Source organism: Prinia subflava, chromosome 31, assembly GCF_021018805.1.
Source record: "Prinia subflava isolate CZ2003 ecotype Zambia chromosome 31, Cam_Psub_1.2, whole genome shotgun sequence".
NCBI classification, from domain to species: domain Eukaryota; kingdom Metazoa; phylum Chordata; class Aves; order Passeriformes; family Cisticolidae; genus Prinia; species Prinia subflava.
The window spans coordinates 306,200-325,120 of NC_086277.1; the positions used below are offsets into that span (position 1 = coordinate 306,200).

The 18,921-nt window shown below is 53.5% G+C and overlaps 1 protein-coding gene across 16 annotated transcripts; it reads left to right on the forward strand.

The window, feature by feature from the left end:
• The first annotated feature begins 1,082 nt into the window (after positions 1-1,082).
• Positions 1,083-17,389, forward strand: LOC134562923 (tropomyosin alpha-3 chain). 16 transcript variants are annotated; one of them, XM_063420554.1, is made up of 12 exons: positions 1,083-1,295; positions 4,548-4,681; positions 5,506-5,623; positions 5,869-5,939; positions 6,752-6,827; positions 7,885-7,947; positions 8,093-8,162; positions 9,922-10,000; positions 11,136-11,216; positions 11,792-11,855; positions 15,566-15,686; positions 16,237-17,389. In XM_063420554.1, exons 1-11 carry the CDS (start codon positions 1,164-1,166, stop codon positions 15,641-15,643), a joined length of 966 nt encoding a protein of 321 aa, XP_063276624.1. In that variant the 5' UTR covers positions 1,083-1,163; the 3' UTR covers positions 15,644-15,686; positions 16,237-17,389. The 16 variants fall into 16 exon arrangements, 15 of the variants coding, with proteins under 15 accessions (XP_063276624.1, XP_063276623.1, XP_063276627.1 ...); XM_063420553.1 differs by lacking the exon at positions 6,752-6,827 and adding an exon at positions 7,334-7,409 and having other exon boundaries at positions 1,084-1,295; XM_063420557.1 differs by lacking the exon at positions 11,136-11,216 and having other exon boundaries at positions 1,084-1,295.
• The last annotated feature ends 1,532 nt before the right edge of the window (positions 17,390-18,921 follow it).

Consider the following 18,921-nt stretch of genomic DNA (forward strand, 5'->3'; position numbering starts at 1 on the left):
CTCACACCCTTCTTGCCTCCCTCTGCTCTTCATTGGCATTTTCCCTGCTGTCACCACATCCCCTCTTGCTTCCTTGTGGATCCCTCTCTGTGCACCTGGAGCCCCTTTTCCTAGCTGCCCCCGCAGGGTAGTCCATGGGGGTCCCCCAGTTTCCCTCTGGCTCTGGGAAGAGGGATTTTGCACCCTGGAGCATTGAAAGGGCATACCTGCCTCCCAGGTGCTTCCAGCCCAACAGAGCCCTTTCAATTCCCACCTCACCCCTGGAAACATGCTATGCCATACATGCCACCCCAGGCAAATGCTCCCGCAGCCTCTACCTGCCTGGCTGCTGAGGGTTTCAGACCAGCAGGCCGGAGCCTCTCCCTTCTATCCACATGCTTGAAGCACTGCAGAATAGGCTTTGTGGGGAATGAGAGCAGTAACAGCACTCAGTGATGTGTTTAGTGAGCTCTTGGGGGGCTCCATGATCCTCATTACTCTGAAGAACACAGGTTCCAGCTCTGACAAATGCTGATCTTCACAGCGTTACCTGCCCTGAGACACGAGGGTTTTCACCTCGGCTCAGGCTGTTGCACCACTGAGATTTCGCACATGGAAGTGGAGTGCGAGCCTGGCGGCCACAGCCCTGTCCCCGGCTGGAAGGAAGGAGGAGGATCTGCTCCAGGGCTGTGGGCTCCCGGCCCCGGCAGAGTCTGGAGGCTCTCCGGGGTGGCAGTGCTGGAACCCGCGGCGGGGCCATGCCCAAATGCCGCCCGCGGGGCTGAGGGACAGCGGAGCGGGGAAGGTGTGAGGGTGGTGCGTGGGGCAGGACAAGGAAGTCCGTGTGGGGCCGGGTGGGTCCTCCGGGCCCTGTGAGGCTGTGCCTGGTCCCTGCGACACATGAGGCCAGTCCCGGTGCCCCCACGCCCATACGGGGCGGGTCCCGGTGGACCCAGGTGCCCGTGTGGCAGACTCCGGTGCTCCCCCTCGGCCCAGTGCCGCTGCCCCCGTTCCAGCCGGTCCCGGTCTCGGTGCCGCCGCCACGCCCTGGGCCCGGCGGCCTCTCCTCATCTCCCCGGTAACGCGGCCGCAGGGCGGGGTGGAAGTGACGTCACTTCCGACCGGCCGTTCCGGGCGCGGTCCCGGTGTCTGGGGGTGGCGGGGTTGGAGCGGACGGACCGAGCATGGCTGGAGCCACCACTATCGAGGCGGTGAAGCGCAAGATCCAGGTGCTGCAGCAGCAGGCGGACGATGCGGAGGAGCGGGCGGAGCGGCTGCAGCGGGAGGTGGAAGCCGAGCGCCGCAACCGCGAGCAGGTATCGCCGGGGCCGCCGCACGGGGGCAGAGCCGGACGGGCGGCGCGCCCGGGGCCGGGGGACGCTCCGAGCCGCGGGAGTGTCGGTGAGATGCCGACCCGGGCTGAAGTGTCCGCTAGGACCGGGCCTCTCGCTCCATGTCCGTGGCTCTCTCTGGGTCCCCGGGACCCGCCTGCGGTGCTGAGCAGACACCGAGGCCGGGGGGATCGGCCTGTCGTTGTTTCGCTGTTACCGGCGTCCTGGGACGGACAGCAGCAGGGTGGGGCCCGGCCGCGGAGAGGCGGAGGTCCCGGCCATCTTGTGCGCCCCCGAGCCCGGAGCTGCGCGGTTAAGATGGAAGGAGTGAGCCGGCTCCCTCGGGATGCGGCCAGCGCAGGAGCCGTCGGAAGCACTCCCGAACTCTGCATCCTGCCCGGAGCCCGGCGGGCGGGGGCCTCCGCTGCCCCGGAGACCGGCGGCCGTGAGGGAAGGCGGGCTGGGGTTGGATCGCCTGAGAGAGAGGAGGGAACAACGACAGCAGGATCTGAGCTGGCAGCGCTCGGCTCACCGCCGGGCTGGGAGCACCGGAAAGGCTGGGACAGGGAGGAGGTGACACGGGCAGCACCCCGAGGTAGCCAGCTCCCTTGGGCCTGGGACACAGGCAAGGCTGGTGGCGTTTGAGGGACAGGGATTGGGAGGACACGGGGCAGGTCCTTGCTCGAATCTAAGCGTGAGTCTCGTTGAATTTGCAGTGGCTTTGCTGCATTCGAAGCCTGAAGCTGAGTGCTCCCCCACTGCGTGCTTGAGCCTGTGTCTGTGGCAGCGCTGTGGCATTGCCGGGGATGGATCGGGCTCTGCTGCCCAGGCCCATGGCAGAAGCTCCTGCCACTCCCAGGCCTCAGCTGGCGCTTTCATTATAGGCACACAGGGAATTCTTCTTGCAATAGAGCATTGTCACGGGTACAGGCATGTTTCTCCCAGCTCCCTGAACTCCTTCAGGGGAGAGAACCAGTGCTCCCAGTATGGCACTCAGGGCTTGCCTGGCCCTGAGTCCTGGGGAGTCCTCTCGAATTTCTTGGGGCAGCAGTGGTGAGGCCTGGTGGCCTGAATGAGCTTCTCACTTGATTTGCTGGGCTCCGTGTGCTCCCTGGTTCAGAACTGCCTTCATGAAGGAAACATGGAATAACAGGAATAACACTTGTGGCAAGGATGCCTGGAAGAGTCACCTGGAAGTGTCACCCTGGGAAAGCGCTCTGCGAAAGCCTTTCAGTTTCATCTGTATCTAGAGAGAAGCAGCAGAACAGGAAGTGTAAAGGCTCTTCTACAACAGGGGAGAGGCACTTCCTCAAAATTAAAGGTGGTTTTTGGGTGGGTTGAGCACTGCCTACAGGAAGTCAAGGCTAAGTGATGCAGTTCAGAGGGTCAGGAAGTGGAGGCCCACTGTACTGGTGTGTCTCTCTTGCCTGGGAGAAGGAAGGAGGAGGTCCTCCACCTCAACAGCTGGTAGCCCCTTTAATAGGGAAAAGATGCATGTCAGGCAGTCTCCTTCCTGGTTCTGTTTAAGTTATGTTGCGTTCCTTTTCAGGCAGACCACTTCCCCTTTCAGTGGGGTGGGTGTTGGCTCTGGGCACCAAAGGGGTGTGGGCTTCTCCAGAGTTGGGTGTTCCTGCATGGGAGCTCTCCATGCCTGGTCTTGGAACTTGCCAGGGGTGCCTTAGTGCCAGTGGTGGGGAGAGCTCGGACAGCCCCTCTGGGAACGGGACACAACTGGTGTTGGGCCCCACTGGCACCTTTCATCTCTCTGCTCCTCCCTCTTCAGGCCCGATGAGGAGCAGTGTGTCCGGGAGCGATGCTTTGTTGTGTGCAGCTGGGGTATTTCATGTTTGTCTGGCATGTGCCTGTGCCTGGATCACAGTGCTGCCCTGGAATGGCTGCACTCCTGCCTGCCTTTGTAATCCTGTTGGGGAGCAGGATTCTGGACTCCCCAGGGGGGCTCCGGTAGGGTGTCAGAGACCCTAAAGCGTCTGGGCTCCCCTGGGTTTTGGTTGGAATTAGTGTGGATGTGGCTGTAAGCAGGGGCCTCATGGCCAATCAAGTCATGCCCCCAGGGTCCCAAAAAGATTGTAGCAAGTCTCTGGTTGACTGTTTAGTCTGGGTCTGATCCAGAAGAGGAGTGCCACTGAAGGGATTTTCATCCTTGGCCTTGAGGTGCTTTGTTTTCAACAACACTAAAGGGCAGTTCCTGTCCTCTGTATCTGCCCTGGCTGCATTCTGACTCAACACTGGAGCACGCCACAAGGTGATGGCAGTGCTGTATTGCCTTACTGAGCACAAGCAAGTGGCTCTGTCACACGAGTGATGAACTGAGCACAAAGCTGCATGGTTTGTGTTCCCCACCATCTCTGTTGCCAGCACAGCGCTATGGGGGCTGGCTTGTACCTTGTGGCATCTTTGCAGGCTGACTAAGAGATGGATTGCAGTGGTTGGGGGTTGGGATGGCCTCTGATCTGTGCCAGTTCCTTAAAGCCTCAGTCGCATTTCTGGCAAATGTCTGCAGGCTGTCAGCAGTTTCACCAGCTCCCAATATGCAGACTGAACCAAGGCAGCTCTTGCTGGGGAACAGCCTCCTCAACCTATCTCAAGACTGGAGAAGGCTTTTGCTCCTTCTCTGGATTGTTAGTGAGTTGCTGGGAGGAAGGAAGCCTCAAGGACTGCAGGCTTTCTGCTGGGGCTGTGGGCACTGCAGCAATGAGCCCTGGGGCTGGGCAGCACATGTGGCCAGCTCAGCCTGCCAGCACCCAATACAGCTTGGCACTTCCCCGAACATGTTAATCCTTCTCACCTTGCTGATGAGGGTTTGCCTCAAGCAACGCTCATGTCCAGATTACAGCAGTAAACTGACTCTCTGCTAAGTGGCAGCTGTCACCATGCTCTGGCATGGCGAATAAACAGGCTATGATGAATGGCCTGGCAGGATCCCAGCAGCTGCAGAGGCAGCTCTTGGTGTAAGTCATCTCCTCAATGTTTATGGCTTAAACTGTCAGAACAGCACAGGCTGACAGTGAGAAGTCTGCAGGAAGGCTGCTGTGCAGAAGAAGTATGTGGGAAGTGTTGCAGAGCTAAGTGTGCTGCTTGCCTCTGGGAGAAAGGCTAAAGCATCCTCAGTTTGCTTTGGGCTCCCATGTGCTGCTGCTGTCCTGATGGCAAATTTCAGCTGCTCTACCCGAGCTGGTAAACCTGCACAGGCTGAGTACCCTCCTCTGCTCCCTCCAGGCTGAGGCAGAAGTGGCATCTTTGAATCGCCGTATCCAGCTGGTAGAGGAAGAGTTGGACCGAGCTCAGGAGCGCCTTGCCACAGCTCTGCAGAAGCTGGAAGAGGCAGAAAAGGCGGCAGATGAGAGCGAAAGGTGAGCAAGGACTCCTGCTTACGCTCTGTCAAACACTGAGTGTTCAGTGCCATCAACTTTCTGGGCTTCCCAGAGTGGGGGAATCCCACATCAAGGCTGGATGTGGGAGTTGGTGCCTGCTTATGCAGAGCAGCTAGAACAGTGCTGGTGAACCTGAGGCTGCTGATGGCCTTGAGTGTCCTGGAAGCTGAGGCTAGGGAGCAAGGAATTGCCATGTGCTACCATGCATCCCCACCTCCAAAGAAGGAGAAATAAATGGATTCAGGGACACCATTGCCTTGTAAAGGTAGTTGCCAGTGGGACAGCTTCTCTTCCATCTGCCTCTGCCAGCAGGCTTCCTTACTGGCAGATGTTCCCTGACCTGGCCTGTGATTCAGAGGGGAGTGGTCCACTTCCAGCTGTTTTATTGGCTTCCTCATGCACACACCGTGAGCAGCCTGACCCAGCTAGTGGCCTGCCACAGAGACAGACTTGGCTCTTCCTGCGTTCCAGATGGGGAAGTGCTTGACTTGGCTGTGCTGAATCCCTAAGACAGCTGGGCTTGTTCTCAGCAGTATTGCTCTTCCCTTGGTGTGGGAACCCAGTGATCTGCTGGAGGAATGTTCCAAAGAACAGTTAATTCCAAGCAATTGAGGCTGCTGTGTTTACATTAGCCCAGCATCTTCTGCCTTCCTGTGCCACCTTCTGCATTCAGAGGAATCATGGCTTATTGGGAAGCACTGTGCTTCCAAGGCAGTGCCATTCATGCTCTGAAACTCGTTGTGCTGCTGGCTTGTCAAAGATTGTTTTACACATCTCCCCTCCCTGTGCTTGCTTTTGGGCAGAGGTATGAAAGTAATTGAAAACAGAGCTCTGAAGGATGAGGAGAAGATGGAACTGCAGGAGATCCAGCTCAAGGAAGCCAAGCACATTGCAGAGGAGGCGGACAGGAAGTATGAGGAGGTGAGACCTCGGGTGCTCTAGTATGACTGACCTGGGCCAGGAGAGTTGAATTCTCTTCCTGCTGACAGCAAACCTAGGGGCAGAGCCTGGTGCTCAGCAGAGCTACATCAGTGCTCTGCTTGGCCAAAAGCTCCCGACAGTGTCAGTGGCTCCTGCAGGCATTCCTTCCATTCCCTTCACTGCTATGCAGAGCCTATAAGCACAAAACTATCCTCCTTCCTCTTGACTCTGATTCTCCTTTCCAGGTTGCTCGGAAACTGGTGATCATTGAAGGAGATCTGGAGCGTACCGAAGAGAGAGCTGAGCTTGCAGAGTCGTGAGTAGTCTGCTTGCATGTACCTGGCAGGTCTGCCTTTGCATGGGAACTAACATTGCATTACTAACCTTGTTACACAAGGCCTGAAGCACAGGGTGGGTTTCCTTCACAGGTCTGTGAAGGAAGGGGATGAAAGCACTTCCCTCCTTGAAACGGGATTTGCTCCACCTAGGATATGGAGTTTGTGATGCGATTTGCCCTGGGTGGAGACGCTCTGCCCCTCTGCATGGAGGCACTCCCTAGTCATGGGGGCTGGAGAGCCTTCCTTTCCTCAGTATTCACCAGCACTGCTTTGTGTGTGCAGTCACAAGATTGTTCATGTTGCTACAGAGCACAGTGCTTGAGCTGAAGTGGCAGAGGCCTCCTGGGCCAGGGGCTGAAGTGGCTTACGGGGTGGGTGAGGGCAGAGTTATGGCTGAGGCTAGTATCTGGGCCTCTCCAAGTATTTGCAGTAACCATTACAGGCTTCTCCACTGCTGAGCAGAAATCTGGGCTTCCTCTGCTCAGAGCATAGGCACAAATCCTGGTGTTTGAGCTCCTTTCAGGTGTCCAGATGCTTTAGCTGATCCTCGAGGAGCTGGTCAGGGCCTTTCCGTGCTCTGGGCCTTGTCTAACACAGTTGGTGTGTATGCAGCAGCAGCAGCAGCAGCAGCAGCAGCAGCACTGTGCTTCCTGTCCAGACGTGCATGTTGTGACCATGACTTTTTTGTGTTTCCCCCACCCCCTTTTTTGCTCTGTGGTGGTGTGGTTTTGGTGCTCCTTTTGACCTTGCCCCCGCCTGGCTTGTGCCCTTGTGTGACCGTCACTAACAGTCATTGCCGGGAGCTGCAGGAGCAGATCAGAGTGATGGACCAGAACTTGAAGTGTCTGTCTGTTGCCGAAGAAAAGGTACTAACCTTTCCCTTCCTGAACCATTAAACTAGAACTCATGTGGTCACCTCACCGTGCTTCTCCCCTCAGCTTAACTGCGTCTTTCTCTCTCTCTCTCCCTCCTGGAACATTCTGTCTTCTCTGCCCTAAATATCCCTGTCTGAGTGGTGGTGGCTGTCCTTCTGTCCATCAGGACAGCTTTCCTCCGTACAGCACACTAAATGAGAAGCTTCTCCTTGGAGACTCCAAGTTTGGCAGAAACCTGTGTCCACATCTCACTGCTCAGCTCTGTGCCCCGTGCATGTACTGGCAGAATACTTCAAACATGAGCTTGGAGGCAAAAAGGGAACTTGCTTTCTGCACAGGTGCCTCAAAGCAGGGTCCTATCCAGTCTCATCTCAGACAGTCTCCTAAAGAACTTCTTGATCTTCCCTGCACTTGGATTCACTTCTTGTCTCCTGTCTTTCCCTCCCACTTCTTCTTTTCCCTTTTTTTTTTTCCCCTTTCCTTACAAAACCCCACAGTAAATGTTCCGAGCTGGAGGAGGAGCTGAAGAATGTCACCAACAATCTCAAGTCTCTTGAGGCTCAGGCTGAGAAGGTAGGGCTGCCTGTCCCAGGGCCAGAAACATTGCTGTTGTGCTAGGAGGGTGTGTAAACAGCAGAGCACCCACTGGGGTGAAAATAATTAAACTGCATCTTAAGCAAGCCAGGAACACTGTGCTTGCTCTGGTGGGAGGGCTAATGTATTTCATTGGAGGGCCGTGGAAGCTGGGGTGCAGGAAGTCTGGCTGCCCCTCCCTGCCTTGGGACAGACTCAAACAGCCAGGGTGTTTAAGCTGCTAAAACGTTAAGATGAGAATTTTTCTGCATCCAAGTTTGTGTTCCATGCATGATGTGAGACTTGCCACCTGACCCAGTCCGGTTGGACTTGGGAAAGGATGTGAACAACACCCAGTTGGAAGATTCTGTTGGCGTGTGTGCTGCAGTGAGGAGTTTATGTCACTCTCTGTAGCCGTGGGATCTCTGGAGAGGGAGGTATCTGGGGCTGCTGACTGCTGACTCCTTTTCCACAGTACTCTCAAAAAGAGGATAAATATGAAGAAGAGATCAAGATTCTGACTGATAAACTCAAAGAGGTGAGTGACCATGCCAGGATGGCCCAGCTTGATTGAGCTGGCCTCAGCTTGACTGGGAAGAGATATGAAGGGCAGGAGACTCCATGTCCTTGGACTGATGCCCTTTGCTGTAGAGTGTTGCACTAACTGGAAGTCTGTCTGGCAGGCGGAGACCCGTGCTGAATTTGCTGAACGCTCTGTTGCCAAGCTGGAGAAGACCATTGATGATCTGGAAGGTACATTCTGGGGACAGGAAACTGAGGAATGTGTGTTGAGTGAGAAGCTAAGAAGGGCTATCTCCCAGGTAGCTGGAGAGTGGAGAGTGCTCCTCATTACTTGGAACATAGCCTGACTTGGCTTCCAGGGTGAGGCTTGGCAAGAGTCCTGCCCTGTGCCTCTGCTCTGAAAACAGTTACCTGGCTGTGCTGCAGCAGGTCTCAAGCTCTTGATCCAGATACATGGCCTTATCTGGATAGCTGGTATATTTTGATAGTGATGTCCTCAGGAATGTAACTATATCCCTGTGCCCCAGCTTAATCAAATTAATTTAGACGTGGCATAGGAAAGAAACACCTGAACTTGTAAGGATTGATCACAATAATATCCTTGCGTGCAGAACATCATGCATGTGCTGGCTACTGCAAATGGCATCTTGCAAGTCAACTGCAGCAGTCAGTGAGTCTTGAAACAGCCCCCATGAAGACTCAGACTCCCCAGTGTGAGTCCTGAATCAAGGTTAAATCGCTAGCAATTCAGTCCATAGGATAGTCCAGGTAGTCAGCCTGTGCCATGAGAGGTTTTCTTTCCTCCTCCCACTCCTTCACACAGGAGCACTCCTGAGGCCAGCTATCGCAGAACCTTGCCCCAAGCCACAGAAGGAGAGGGTTTCAGCTGCCTCCCTTAAATCTGGGACTGTGGCCAGATTCTTCTGTGAATTGCTGTGGCTGGAGTGGTGGTGCTGGTATACCAAAACCCTTACAGGTCTCCTACCTTGACCACAGGTGTGCCTTTGTGGTCTTTTAGTGCCAGGTCTTGGAGATACAAAGCACCAGCCTACTGTCTGGAGTCACCCTGGAGGTTTATTATCTAGAAATAGCAATGGTGTCGGCTGAGCTGTTCCAGAACTGCAGCCAAGCAGCAATCTGAGCCACCTCATGATCCAGGACAAGCTTTTATTTGGAACTGCAAAAAGTCCTCCAAATCCCTGCATGCTCCCCTTGAAAACTGTTGATTGAGAGTTAGCTCTGGTCTACAGCCTTGCTGCTGAAGTGACCTAGTTTATGACAACTGACAAAGTCCTGCAGGCTCTTCCAGGCTGTTAACAGCATGCCCAGCTGTACTGTAGCCCAGGCAGCCAGAGCTGGAGCAGCCTGTGCCAGCTCTGCAGGGCTCAGGGATGTATCAGCACAGTTCCAGGCCCGCCCCTCCCCAGAGGCGGGGAGCTGCCTGTCTGCTTCATTATCTGATGGAGAACACTGGTGTGGCCAGTCTGCTCCCCCACCTCACTGCATCCTGCAGGATTGGAATTTCCTCTGATACCCAGCTCTATTACACGACTGACTTCTCCCAAGCCAGTCTTTGCACTGAGACACAGGTGAGAACAAAGCACCTCAATTATCAGTGCTCTCCTTAGGTGTAACAAGCTTCTCCCTAAGTGGATGGAGTTGCCTTTCCCTGCTACTCCTGACACTGGTTCCTGCTGACCTAGCTGGACAGCTTGTTTTTACAAGGTGATGTGGTTTGAGTGCTTGGCTCTGCTGCCCTTGGAGCTGGATTGTAATCCTGGAATGCACTTGTGAGTCAGTTGGTCCTCAGGCTGCTCAAACCCTCCTTTTCATTGTTGAGGATGAACATGGAGTTGGGACACCTCCACATCTAACTTCATTTTCTTCTGTTCATGAATCCCATCCTGCTTTTCCTGCCCCAGAGTGTTGGAAGAACTCTTTTGCCTTCCCTCATTGTTTTCCTTTTGTTTTCCTCCTAAACCTCTTCTAGATGAGCTCTATGCCCAGAAACTGAAGTACAAAGCAATTAGTGAGGAACTGGACCACGCCCTGAATGACATGACTTCCATGTAAATATGAGCTGGCTGGTGTTCGCCTCTCGCTTAAGCAGGCTGGACCACCAGTGCTTGCTTGGTTTGCTGTGGTTTCCGTAGTTGGAGAGTTGATGGCGCTGTGCCGTCCAGGTTACTTCTACAGATCTGCCCAAGGTGCCCCAGCATGCCACCCTCTAACTCTAGGTCCTTGTGATCTGCATGTGTAACCAAGTGCTGTGCTGGCCTGAAAGGGTTCTGACTTGAAATTGAGTGCAATTCCCATTCTCACTGGGAAAGGCTTTCTCAGGAAATGTTGCTTTGTCATCTGCTGGAGCCACTGGGCCATGGTCTCGGGATTCCTTCTGGAAGAGGCTGTGGATAGTGCTCAGGTGGATTCCTTAGGAATTGCCACAAGAGGCTTGAGATGGGCCGGATCATGAACTGATCTGTGGAAGTAGCTGAACTTTTGTGTTTCTGCAACTTTGCTCCTCAGCTTTGTGTTCAGAGCTGCAGTGGGTGCTGCTAACAACTGCTCCATCTGGTCCTTGCACTAACCCAGGAGAGACCAGGTCCTCACTCCACAGAGAACAGCCTTAACACCAGTGTCCCAGAGTTTCCTGGGCAGAGTTTGCTGTGCACAAACATTGAAGCTTCTCTTAAAATTAGTGTCTCCTTCTGTCTCACACAGATAAGTCTTGTGATTCCAAACTCCACTTTGGATTTGTCTCTCTGCTTGGTGGCTTGTTCTGCATCTGCACCCGGCATTCACGCTCTCTTCGTCTCACTCTGAATTCCAGTACCTTTTTCCAGTTACTGTGCACAGGGCATCCCTGGGAATGGGTGCTGTAAAGACACAGAAGCAGCAGCAGCAGCCCCCTCAGTTCTGCTGCATTTGTTCCCAAACAAAGCTCCATCTGTGTGACCTGATGTGCCAGACACAGCCTGCTCTGAGGGGCTGCCCTTTCTGTGTCGGGGGAGCTGGGAGGATGTTGTTCTCATCTACATATCTTGTGTGGAGCCATAAAGCTCTTTTTGTATTTCTCTTGCCTCTTGCTCGAGCATGATGTCACCTTTTTTAAAGAGAACAGTTCTTGCATAAATGGCTGTTGCTTGTGAGAAATGGGTTTCTAGTGACCACTTGCTGCTTTAGAGTAACTAAACTCAGTTACAGCATTGTTTCAGCATTGCCTTTAAACCAGTGTCACCCTCGGTGGAACACAGACCTCGCTAGCACGCTGGATTTTTCTTTGAGGTGTGTTACTGGCTCCCAGATGTGATGGCAGCTCTGCAGACAGGGCCTGTGGGGTCAAATGGGAGGCTGGGGGTTGCAGCAGGAGGCCCTGGATCTGTGCCTGATTGAAGACACTCCTCATTCCTGCCTGCTTTGGGGTGTTCACCAGCACCGGTTGCCAAATGCTGGCTTGCAGTGGGAGATCATGCACCTGATAGTCATTAGGCAGGGTATAGAAGCCAATAAATACTCTATGAGCTCTGACTGGTCTCTACTGGGGCAGAACTGGTTGGGTGTGAAGCTTCTTGCTTGAGGAATGAGAAGGTACTGCAGCAGGGCTGTGAGCATCTGAGCCAGGGAATCATTTGCAGAGCCTTCCCCATGCCAGGGCTGAGGGCTGCAGGATCCTTCTAGGAGCCTGGTTTAGAGCTTCCCACTGAGCACTGGCACCTGAATGCCTGGCGTGTGTCACTGCTGGTGCTGTTGCTAGTTGATCTGGTATGATAAACACTGGTCAGTCTCTCAAAACAGTATGTGCTGCCTCATGGTGGTTAGTCAAATATTTTTTCCTTTCTGGATCGGTTCATCTGCCACAGTGCCCGAAGAGCCCTTCGTGAGCAGATTTCTGATGAGATGGGACACTTCCCGTGGCTTTCTCAGGTTTGTGCCCTTCTGGTCTTTACATGACAGCACTGGGAGTCAGGATAATCTAGGCACACTCACCTGCCCCAGCCTGTCCCTCTCTGTCTTTGGTGGCAGGTCTGGGTGGGGAAGAGAGGGAGCATTCAAGGAATTTCAAAGTGTGGTCTGACACTCCTGGGATGTGAGGCAGATGCTGTGCCCTCTAAGCACAAACCAAGAACCCAGAACTCTTCAGTAACCCAACTGCAGCTGGAGTTGAGGATCTGGATCCTGTGGGAGGGGCAGGGCTTCTGTAAATGTGAAGGCTTCCAGTCCAGTGTTCCATTGTCAGCTCTTAAGACAACAGGGACATCATCATTGTCTGTCAGTATCTGAAGGGAGGGTGTCAGAGGATGGACCAGGTTCTGCTCAGTGATGTCCAACAGTAGGACAGGGAGCACATAGAAACGGATGCCCAGGAAGTTCCACCTAAACATGAGGAAGAATTTCTTTCCTGTGTTGGTAAATGAGCACTGAGCAGATTGCCCAGAGACAGTGTGAAGTCTCCCTCACTAGAGACACTCCAGAATGATCTGGATACAACCCTGTGCAATGTGCTCTGGGATGACCCTGCTTGAGCAGGGAGGTTGGACCAGATAACCCACAGCAGTCCCTTTCAACCTCACCCCTTTTGTGATTGTTAGCGAGTGGGAGGTGGCAGCCTGCCCACAGGAGGTGCCTCTCTCCTCATGGGGAGGTCTAGTTGCATCCTGATTCTTGCTGTGGGGACCTGGTGGCTCTTCTTTCATTCCTGGGAATGTTATCTAAGGCTGGGCTGAGGCAGGCCCTTTCCCCGCTCATCTGGAAGGAATCCACTCGGCGCGGTGGGTGGGTGATGCAATGTTTACCCTGGGAGGTTTTGGAGGCATCTGGTCTGACTGGATTGCTGGGCTTGTGCAGGCTGGTTACTGTGAGCTGTGCTGTGCTGTGCCATGGGAGTACTGCAAACACAGGTTAACTGACCAGGAGGGCCAGGTCCTGGGGCTCCCTGCATCCTGGGGCTCCCTGAGTGGCAGGAATAGCTGGTGAGGCTGCCCTGGGGTTGGGCAGAGAAGGGAGAAGGCCAAACATGACGTAGCTGCTGCAGTCCTGGGCAGATGTGCTGCTCCTGAAGTCTGGGAAGTTTAGTCATTCTAAACATTCCGGTGTGCTACCTTGTGTGGGTGAATCATCAGGTCCCTGTACACAAGCAAGAATGTTTGCTTAAAAGCTCTGAGCTATTGCACCCAGTCCTACTGAGCACAATTCACTCTCATCCTCTGCTATTCAGGAGACCCAGGAGCAGCCTGGATCCCTTGGGTCTGGGGACTGGCATCGGAGCTGCTGAGAGCCAGTACGGAGCCAGAGTCCCTGGCAGCAATAGCAGCTGTTGTGCATGGGCCAAGATGCTGTGTACCCACAACTTCCCTCAAATTCCAGATAGTGGAAGGACAAAAATCATTGGCTTCTCTGCCTGTGCCTTGGTCCCTTGGTGGCTTTAAAGAAGGGACAATCAATCAGCATTACTGCCCTCTCCTGCAGAGCGAGGTGCAGTTAGAACAGGTCCTGAGGACTGAGAAGCTGAGGGTGAAGCTGAAGTTGAGCTTCCACCTCTGTGTGCAGGTGTTACACTGGAGGGACTGAGCTGAGACTCCGGGGCTTGGGGCGACACGTTCTGACTGCTCCGTGTAAATCACTCGACTTTCTGGAATTTTACCCAGCTAGGTCATGTTCAAGAGCAAAATATTCCAAGATTGAAAGCAATGAGGAATGGTGTAGCTCCCCTTCAGAGAGTGCCTGAGAGTCCTAGGACCTCACAGTACAAGGATTAGAGTGGAAGCCCAAGGCCAGGGCTGTGCTCTAGGCTCACTTCTCCAGCACAGGCATCACAGTGTGTGTCCCTGCAGGTGGTGCTGGTTGGTTCTGCCAGGCTGGAAGATGATGTGTAAGGTTTTTTCACTGCCTGGAATTCCCCTAAATGCAAGAATTGGAGCTGTCAGGCTGGGAGCAGCTGTCATGCAAATAAGCAAGGAGAGATGCTGAATATATTGTCTTTAGTGGCTGGTTGTGGCTGACAGGTTGTGTGGCAGGACAATGGCCACCCAGCCCTGAGAAGTGACAGATCCTGGAAAGAGACCAAAGATGAGCATTGGCATGAGCCTTGAGGAGGCGTGTGGCTGCTAGACCTCTGTGGGACTATAAAGACAAGGACTGGAGAGGCCATGGCTGCAGTGGCAGCTTGTGCCTTGCTCATGGAGTTGTTCTGGGGCAGATGTAAAAGAGGACCCTGTGCTCCAAAAGTCCTTCTGTACCTGAAGCAGTTGCTGCCTTTGATCCTATCTGGGTTGTTAGTGTGTGTGTTCTCAGAGGAGGGTCTTCTAGGCCAGGGATGAGATGTTGTCATTCTCAGTTCTTCTGGTGTGCCTGTCCTGCTGTTCAAACCCTGTCAATCCCACTGCAGTGTGGTGTGGCTCCCTCTGGAAGCGATTTCTGGTACAGCTGTGGCAGGACTTGCTTCTGCAACGTGCTCCACAGGCTTAAAGCACATCCCAGATCTCTGTCCTTGCTGGGGTCCAGCCCAGCCCTGCCTGCAGGCTCCTCTTCTGGTGTCTCCTCTTCCTTTCTTTGCCTTTGCACATCTTTGGCAGCACTCTGACTTCTGCCCACACTTGGTTTCCTCTGTGATCTTCGAAGCTGAAGCACAAGTTAGAGTAAGACATACCTTTGGGAATAACCCAGGCTGTCCTCAGAAGCACACATTATGGAGACAGCTTTTTTGATGTGCTCATCTTGGTGCTCTACTAACCTTCCCTTTCTCTCTTTTTCTCTCTTCCTCTTGTTTCCCTTATCCTATTGCTGCTGCAGAGCGCCTGTACAGCCAGCTTGAGAAAAACCGCCTGCTCTCTAATGAGCTGAAGTTAACGCTGCATGATCTGTGTGACTGAGAAGGGGCCCACTAATCCCATTAAACAAGCTTATTGCGACCACCAGTGCTGTGGACCACACTGAAATCTGATCATTAAGACTGGCAGATTTGTGAATTTTATGCAATTGCTGCTTTTTAATGAGGCACTTGGATTTATCCTGTAATTTATTTAAGCATTTTTTAATACATCAAGGTAACCTCTATTCTTGGTGAAGTCACCCCCAGACTTGGCTGTTTTTTGAGCAGTCTTGTTTGCTTTTCCAGGGGGTCCTGCCTGGCTCCTCCATGGAATCAGAATAGCTACACCCCCCCCAAATGAGGTGTGGGGTGAAGTTAGACTTACATCTGCTTGAAGCTGCCTATCAAGTGCTACAACTTAATTCACTATTAGCTGAATGACTGTAGGATTTCCTGGTGCATGGAATGATGGCTTCTACCAATAAATGACTGACCTTGTGTCTGTGAGACACTGCACACCTGCAGTACATTCCTGTCTAGGGGAGTTCCTAACTGAGAAGGTTTGGGCGCAGCAGTAATTCCCCAGGCCTGACCCCAGTGCAGCTACAGAGCCCTGAAATGGACTGGGAAAGCTTACAGACATCTTGCCAGCAAGTGCCAAAATGCACAGCCTGAAGCAGTGTCCTGGGTGCCTGCAGGGAATATTTAAATGCTGCCATTGCTCATGCTCGAGGAAGGCTGTTCTCTCTTTGTGCAGTTTCTGGCCCTGGGGAGGTTGGGAGTGGCTTTGGGACTCTGCCTGTACCTAAAGGACATTTTTCTACAGCCTGTCTGTCCAGCGTCCCACCGTGTGGATGTCTCCAGTGATGTGGGTGGGCTCACCTATGGAGTAAAGCCTACTTAGAGCACTAGCTGCTGATCTGCTCTCCTCCTGCCTTAAGGAACATGTGAGAATTGACTGCACAGCTGCCTGTAGTGTCAGGCAGGGTGCAGCTGCATCACTCCTCACTCTCTGCCTGTCACTGCCCCAGCTCCTGCCCCACTGCCCTCCAGGCTGGCAGTCTGCTCCCTGCTGCTGGGCTTGGCATCCCTGCCCTGTGCTGAGGGGAAGGGGGGCACAACCAGCTGTAGTTCCAGGGGATGGTTTCCAAATGTGTTGCTCTTGGGTGCCTTGCTGGGCCACGTGTCAGCTGTGGAGGCGTAGAAGCCCTGGGAAGAGCTGGCTGCAGTCAGAGATGCCTGCATGTGAAACACTGCCTAGAGCTCTGGCTAAAGGTGCCCCGTGGCCATACTGGCTGGGAGCACCAGCAGTGTGAGAGGTGAGGGCTGCACACAAGCCAGGAAACCTCAGAGCTTCCAGCTGCACCCAGCCAGGCACTCCGGTCCACGGATCCCTGCAGCCATGTGTGGGGAAGGGGCTGGCACAAGCTTTCTTTGGCAAAGGACTCGCGGTTCTTTGATGCTGATATGTAACTCTGGACTCTTGCTTCCTGCCAGATAAACTGAAATCCACCAAAGAGGAGCATCTGTGCACGCAAAGAATGCTGGACCAGACCCTGCTAGACCTGAACGAGATGTAATGGATCCCTGCCACTGCCTTCGCCACGTGGTGCCAGCTCAGCTGCTGCTGCCCTCTAACCCTGGGACCAGAGTTTACTTTCTGTTGCCAACTTGACCAAACACAAATCTTTGTTCCAGGGTTAAAGGCCACCAGGTTGGGCAGAGCTTCAAACAGCATCAGTAAGGGAAATAAACAATGCAATAATGTTTGGAGAGCATGTTGGAGTATACAGTTTGTAACTACCTTTTTTTGTAGCAACCATTACAAACATTCCAAATAACGTGTGAGGCTGATGAGCTATACTTCAAAGCTCTTGGTTTTAAAATTTGGTATTAACCTTCTGTTAATTGGCTCTGGGCCACCCTGCTTTGGCAGGGCAGGAAATGGATATGATGGTTCTGGCTGCAAGTCAGAGTAGTCAGGCTAGGGATGAAAGCCAGTTGGGAAATCTTCCTTTCCAGGAGCTGTTTGCCAAAAGCACAGTTCAGTTTTTCAGCTTTAAGGTAACTCTGTGATGGGAAGGAACAACTTGGGTGAAAGGCATCTTTTTGGGGGGGTTTGGTTTGGTTTTTTTTAAGCCAAGCCAGTCATCTGAACAATTGAACCAATTGAACCTTCACAGGGATTGTGTCCCTTCCCCTCCACACCTGAAGAGCTTGGAGAAGCCACTGTCCATGTAACCCATTGCTACCCTGGGGCTGACTTTGCCTTCACTAAATGCTGATGCACCAAGCTTCCCTGCTCATCACCGGGTTACACTTAATAGCTTAAGTACAACAGCCTTGTATTCTTGGAGAAGTGTTTTTGCCTACCTGGAGGGAGGGAACCAAGCCTTCCCTCCTGCCCAGGACTGCTCTTACTGTCTTAATTGAGTACAAGCCATCTTGCTGTGCATTGCTGATGTATTGTGGTTGTGAGGCGTGAGCGTGGCAATGTCACACTTACAGTGTGTAGCTTGTGGTTTGAGCATGCTGCTTGGTTGTAGCAGTTTTGGGGGCCAATCTGGAGACAAAAACCCTATCCAGTGTTTTGATACTAAATTGAAAAAATGTGTTACTGTCTTTTGAAATAAAAACTGATCCCTCCACATGGCTGCTGACTGCAGAGCTTTATTATGTGGGCTTGTGGGGGATGAGGATGGCAATGAAGACTGGTGTACGTGCCCATCCCTGGGGGGTGAGACCAGGCCTGGGGTAAGTAGCATTTCCCAGGACAGGAATGCAAAAGCAGGACTGTGGTGATGAGTTCCTCAGTCAGTTTGGAGATGACACTGAGTTGAGTGGTGGTGTTAATCTGCTGGAGGACAGGAGGGCTCTGCAGAGGGATCTGTACGTGCTGGATCCATAGGCTGGAGCCAGTGGTGTGACAAGTCAACAAGGCCAAGTGCCAGGTACTGTCTTTAGGTCACCATAACCTGCTGCAGTGCTCTAGGCTTAGGAAAAAGTGGCTGGAGAGCTGGAAAACAACTTGGGAGTGCTGGGTGCCAGCAGCTGCACATAAGCTGGTGGGTACCCAGGTGGGCAAGAGGCTGAGGGCACCTGGCCTGTACCAGGCACAGTGGCAGTGGGGCCAGGGCAGTGCCTGTCCCCTGTGCTGGGCACCACTGAGGAACCACAAATCCTGGGGTCAGTTTTGGGCCCCTCATGGCAAGAAAGACCTTGAGGGCCTGGAGTGCATCCAAAGAAAAGAATGGAGCTGGGGAAGGGGCTGGAGCACCAGGAGCAAGTGAGGGAGCTGGAGGGGGGTGATCCTGGAGAAAAGGAGGCTCAGGGGGGACCTTGTGGCTCTGCACAATTCCCTGACAGGAGGGGGCAGCCAGGAGGGGGTAGGCTCTGCTCCCAGGGAACAGGGACAGGAGTAGAGGAAACAGCCTCAGGTTGTGCCAGGGGAGGTTTATATTGGATATTAGAGAACATTTCACAGGAAGGGGTCCAGTCCTGTCACAGGCTCCCCCATCCAACCTGGCTTTGAACACTTCCAGGGATGAGGTAGTCACAACTGCTCTGGGCAACCTGTGCCAGGGCCTCACTGTTCTCACAAGGAGAAATTTCTTCCCAATATCCCTGTATTGGTTTTGCACAGCCTGGTTTTTGGCAGCAGGGGGGCCACAGAGGTGGCTCCTGTGGGAAACTGCTGGAAGCTCCCATCATGTCCAGCAGAGCCAAAGGCTGATGGCTCTAAAGATGAACACTCTGCTGGCCAAAACTGGGCCAACGAGAGAGGCTGGTAACGCCTCTGTGATGACATTTAAAAAGAAAATCAAAACAAAGTCACAGATTTTTGCTCTTAGCTAGAGAGGAGGAAGAGATGAAACCATGTGAGAGAAAACAATATGGCACCACCAAGGTCAGTGGAGAAGGAAAGGGAGGAGGTGCTCCAGGCACCGGAGCTGAGATTCCTCTGCAGGCCATGGTGAACACCATGGTGAGGCAGCTGTGCCCCTGCAGCCCATGGGGATCCACAGGGGATGCAGAGATCCACTCTCAGCCCATGGGGATCCACGAGGGATGCAGAGATCCACCCACAGCCCATGGGGATCCACAGGGGATGCAGAAATACAATCTCAGCCCATAGGGATCCATGGGGGATGCAGAGATCCATCTGCAGCCCATGGTGATCCA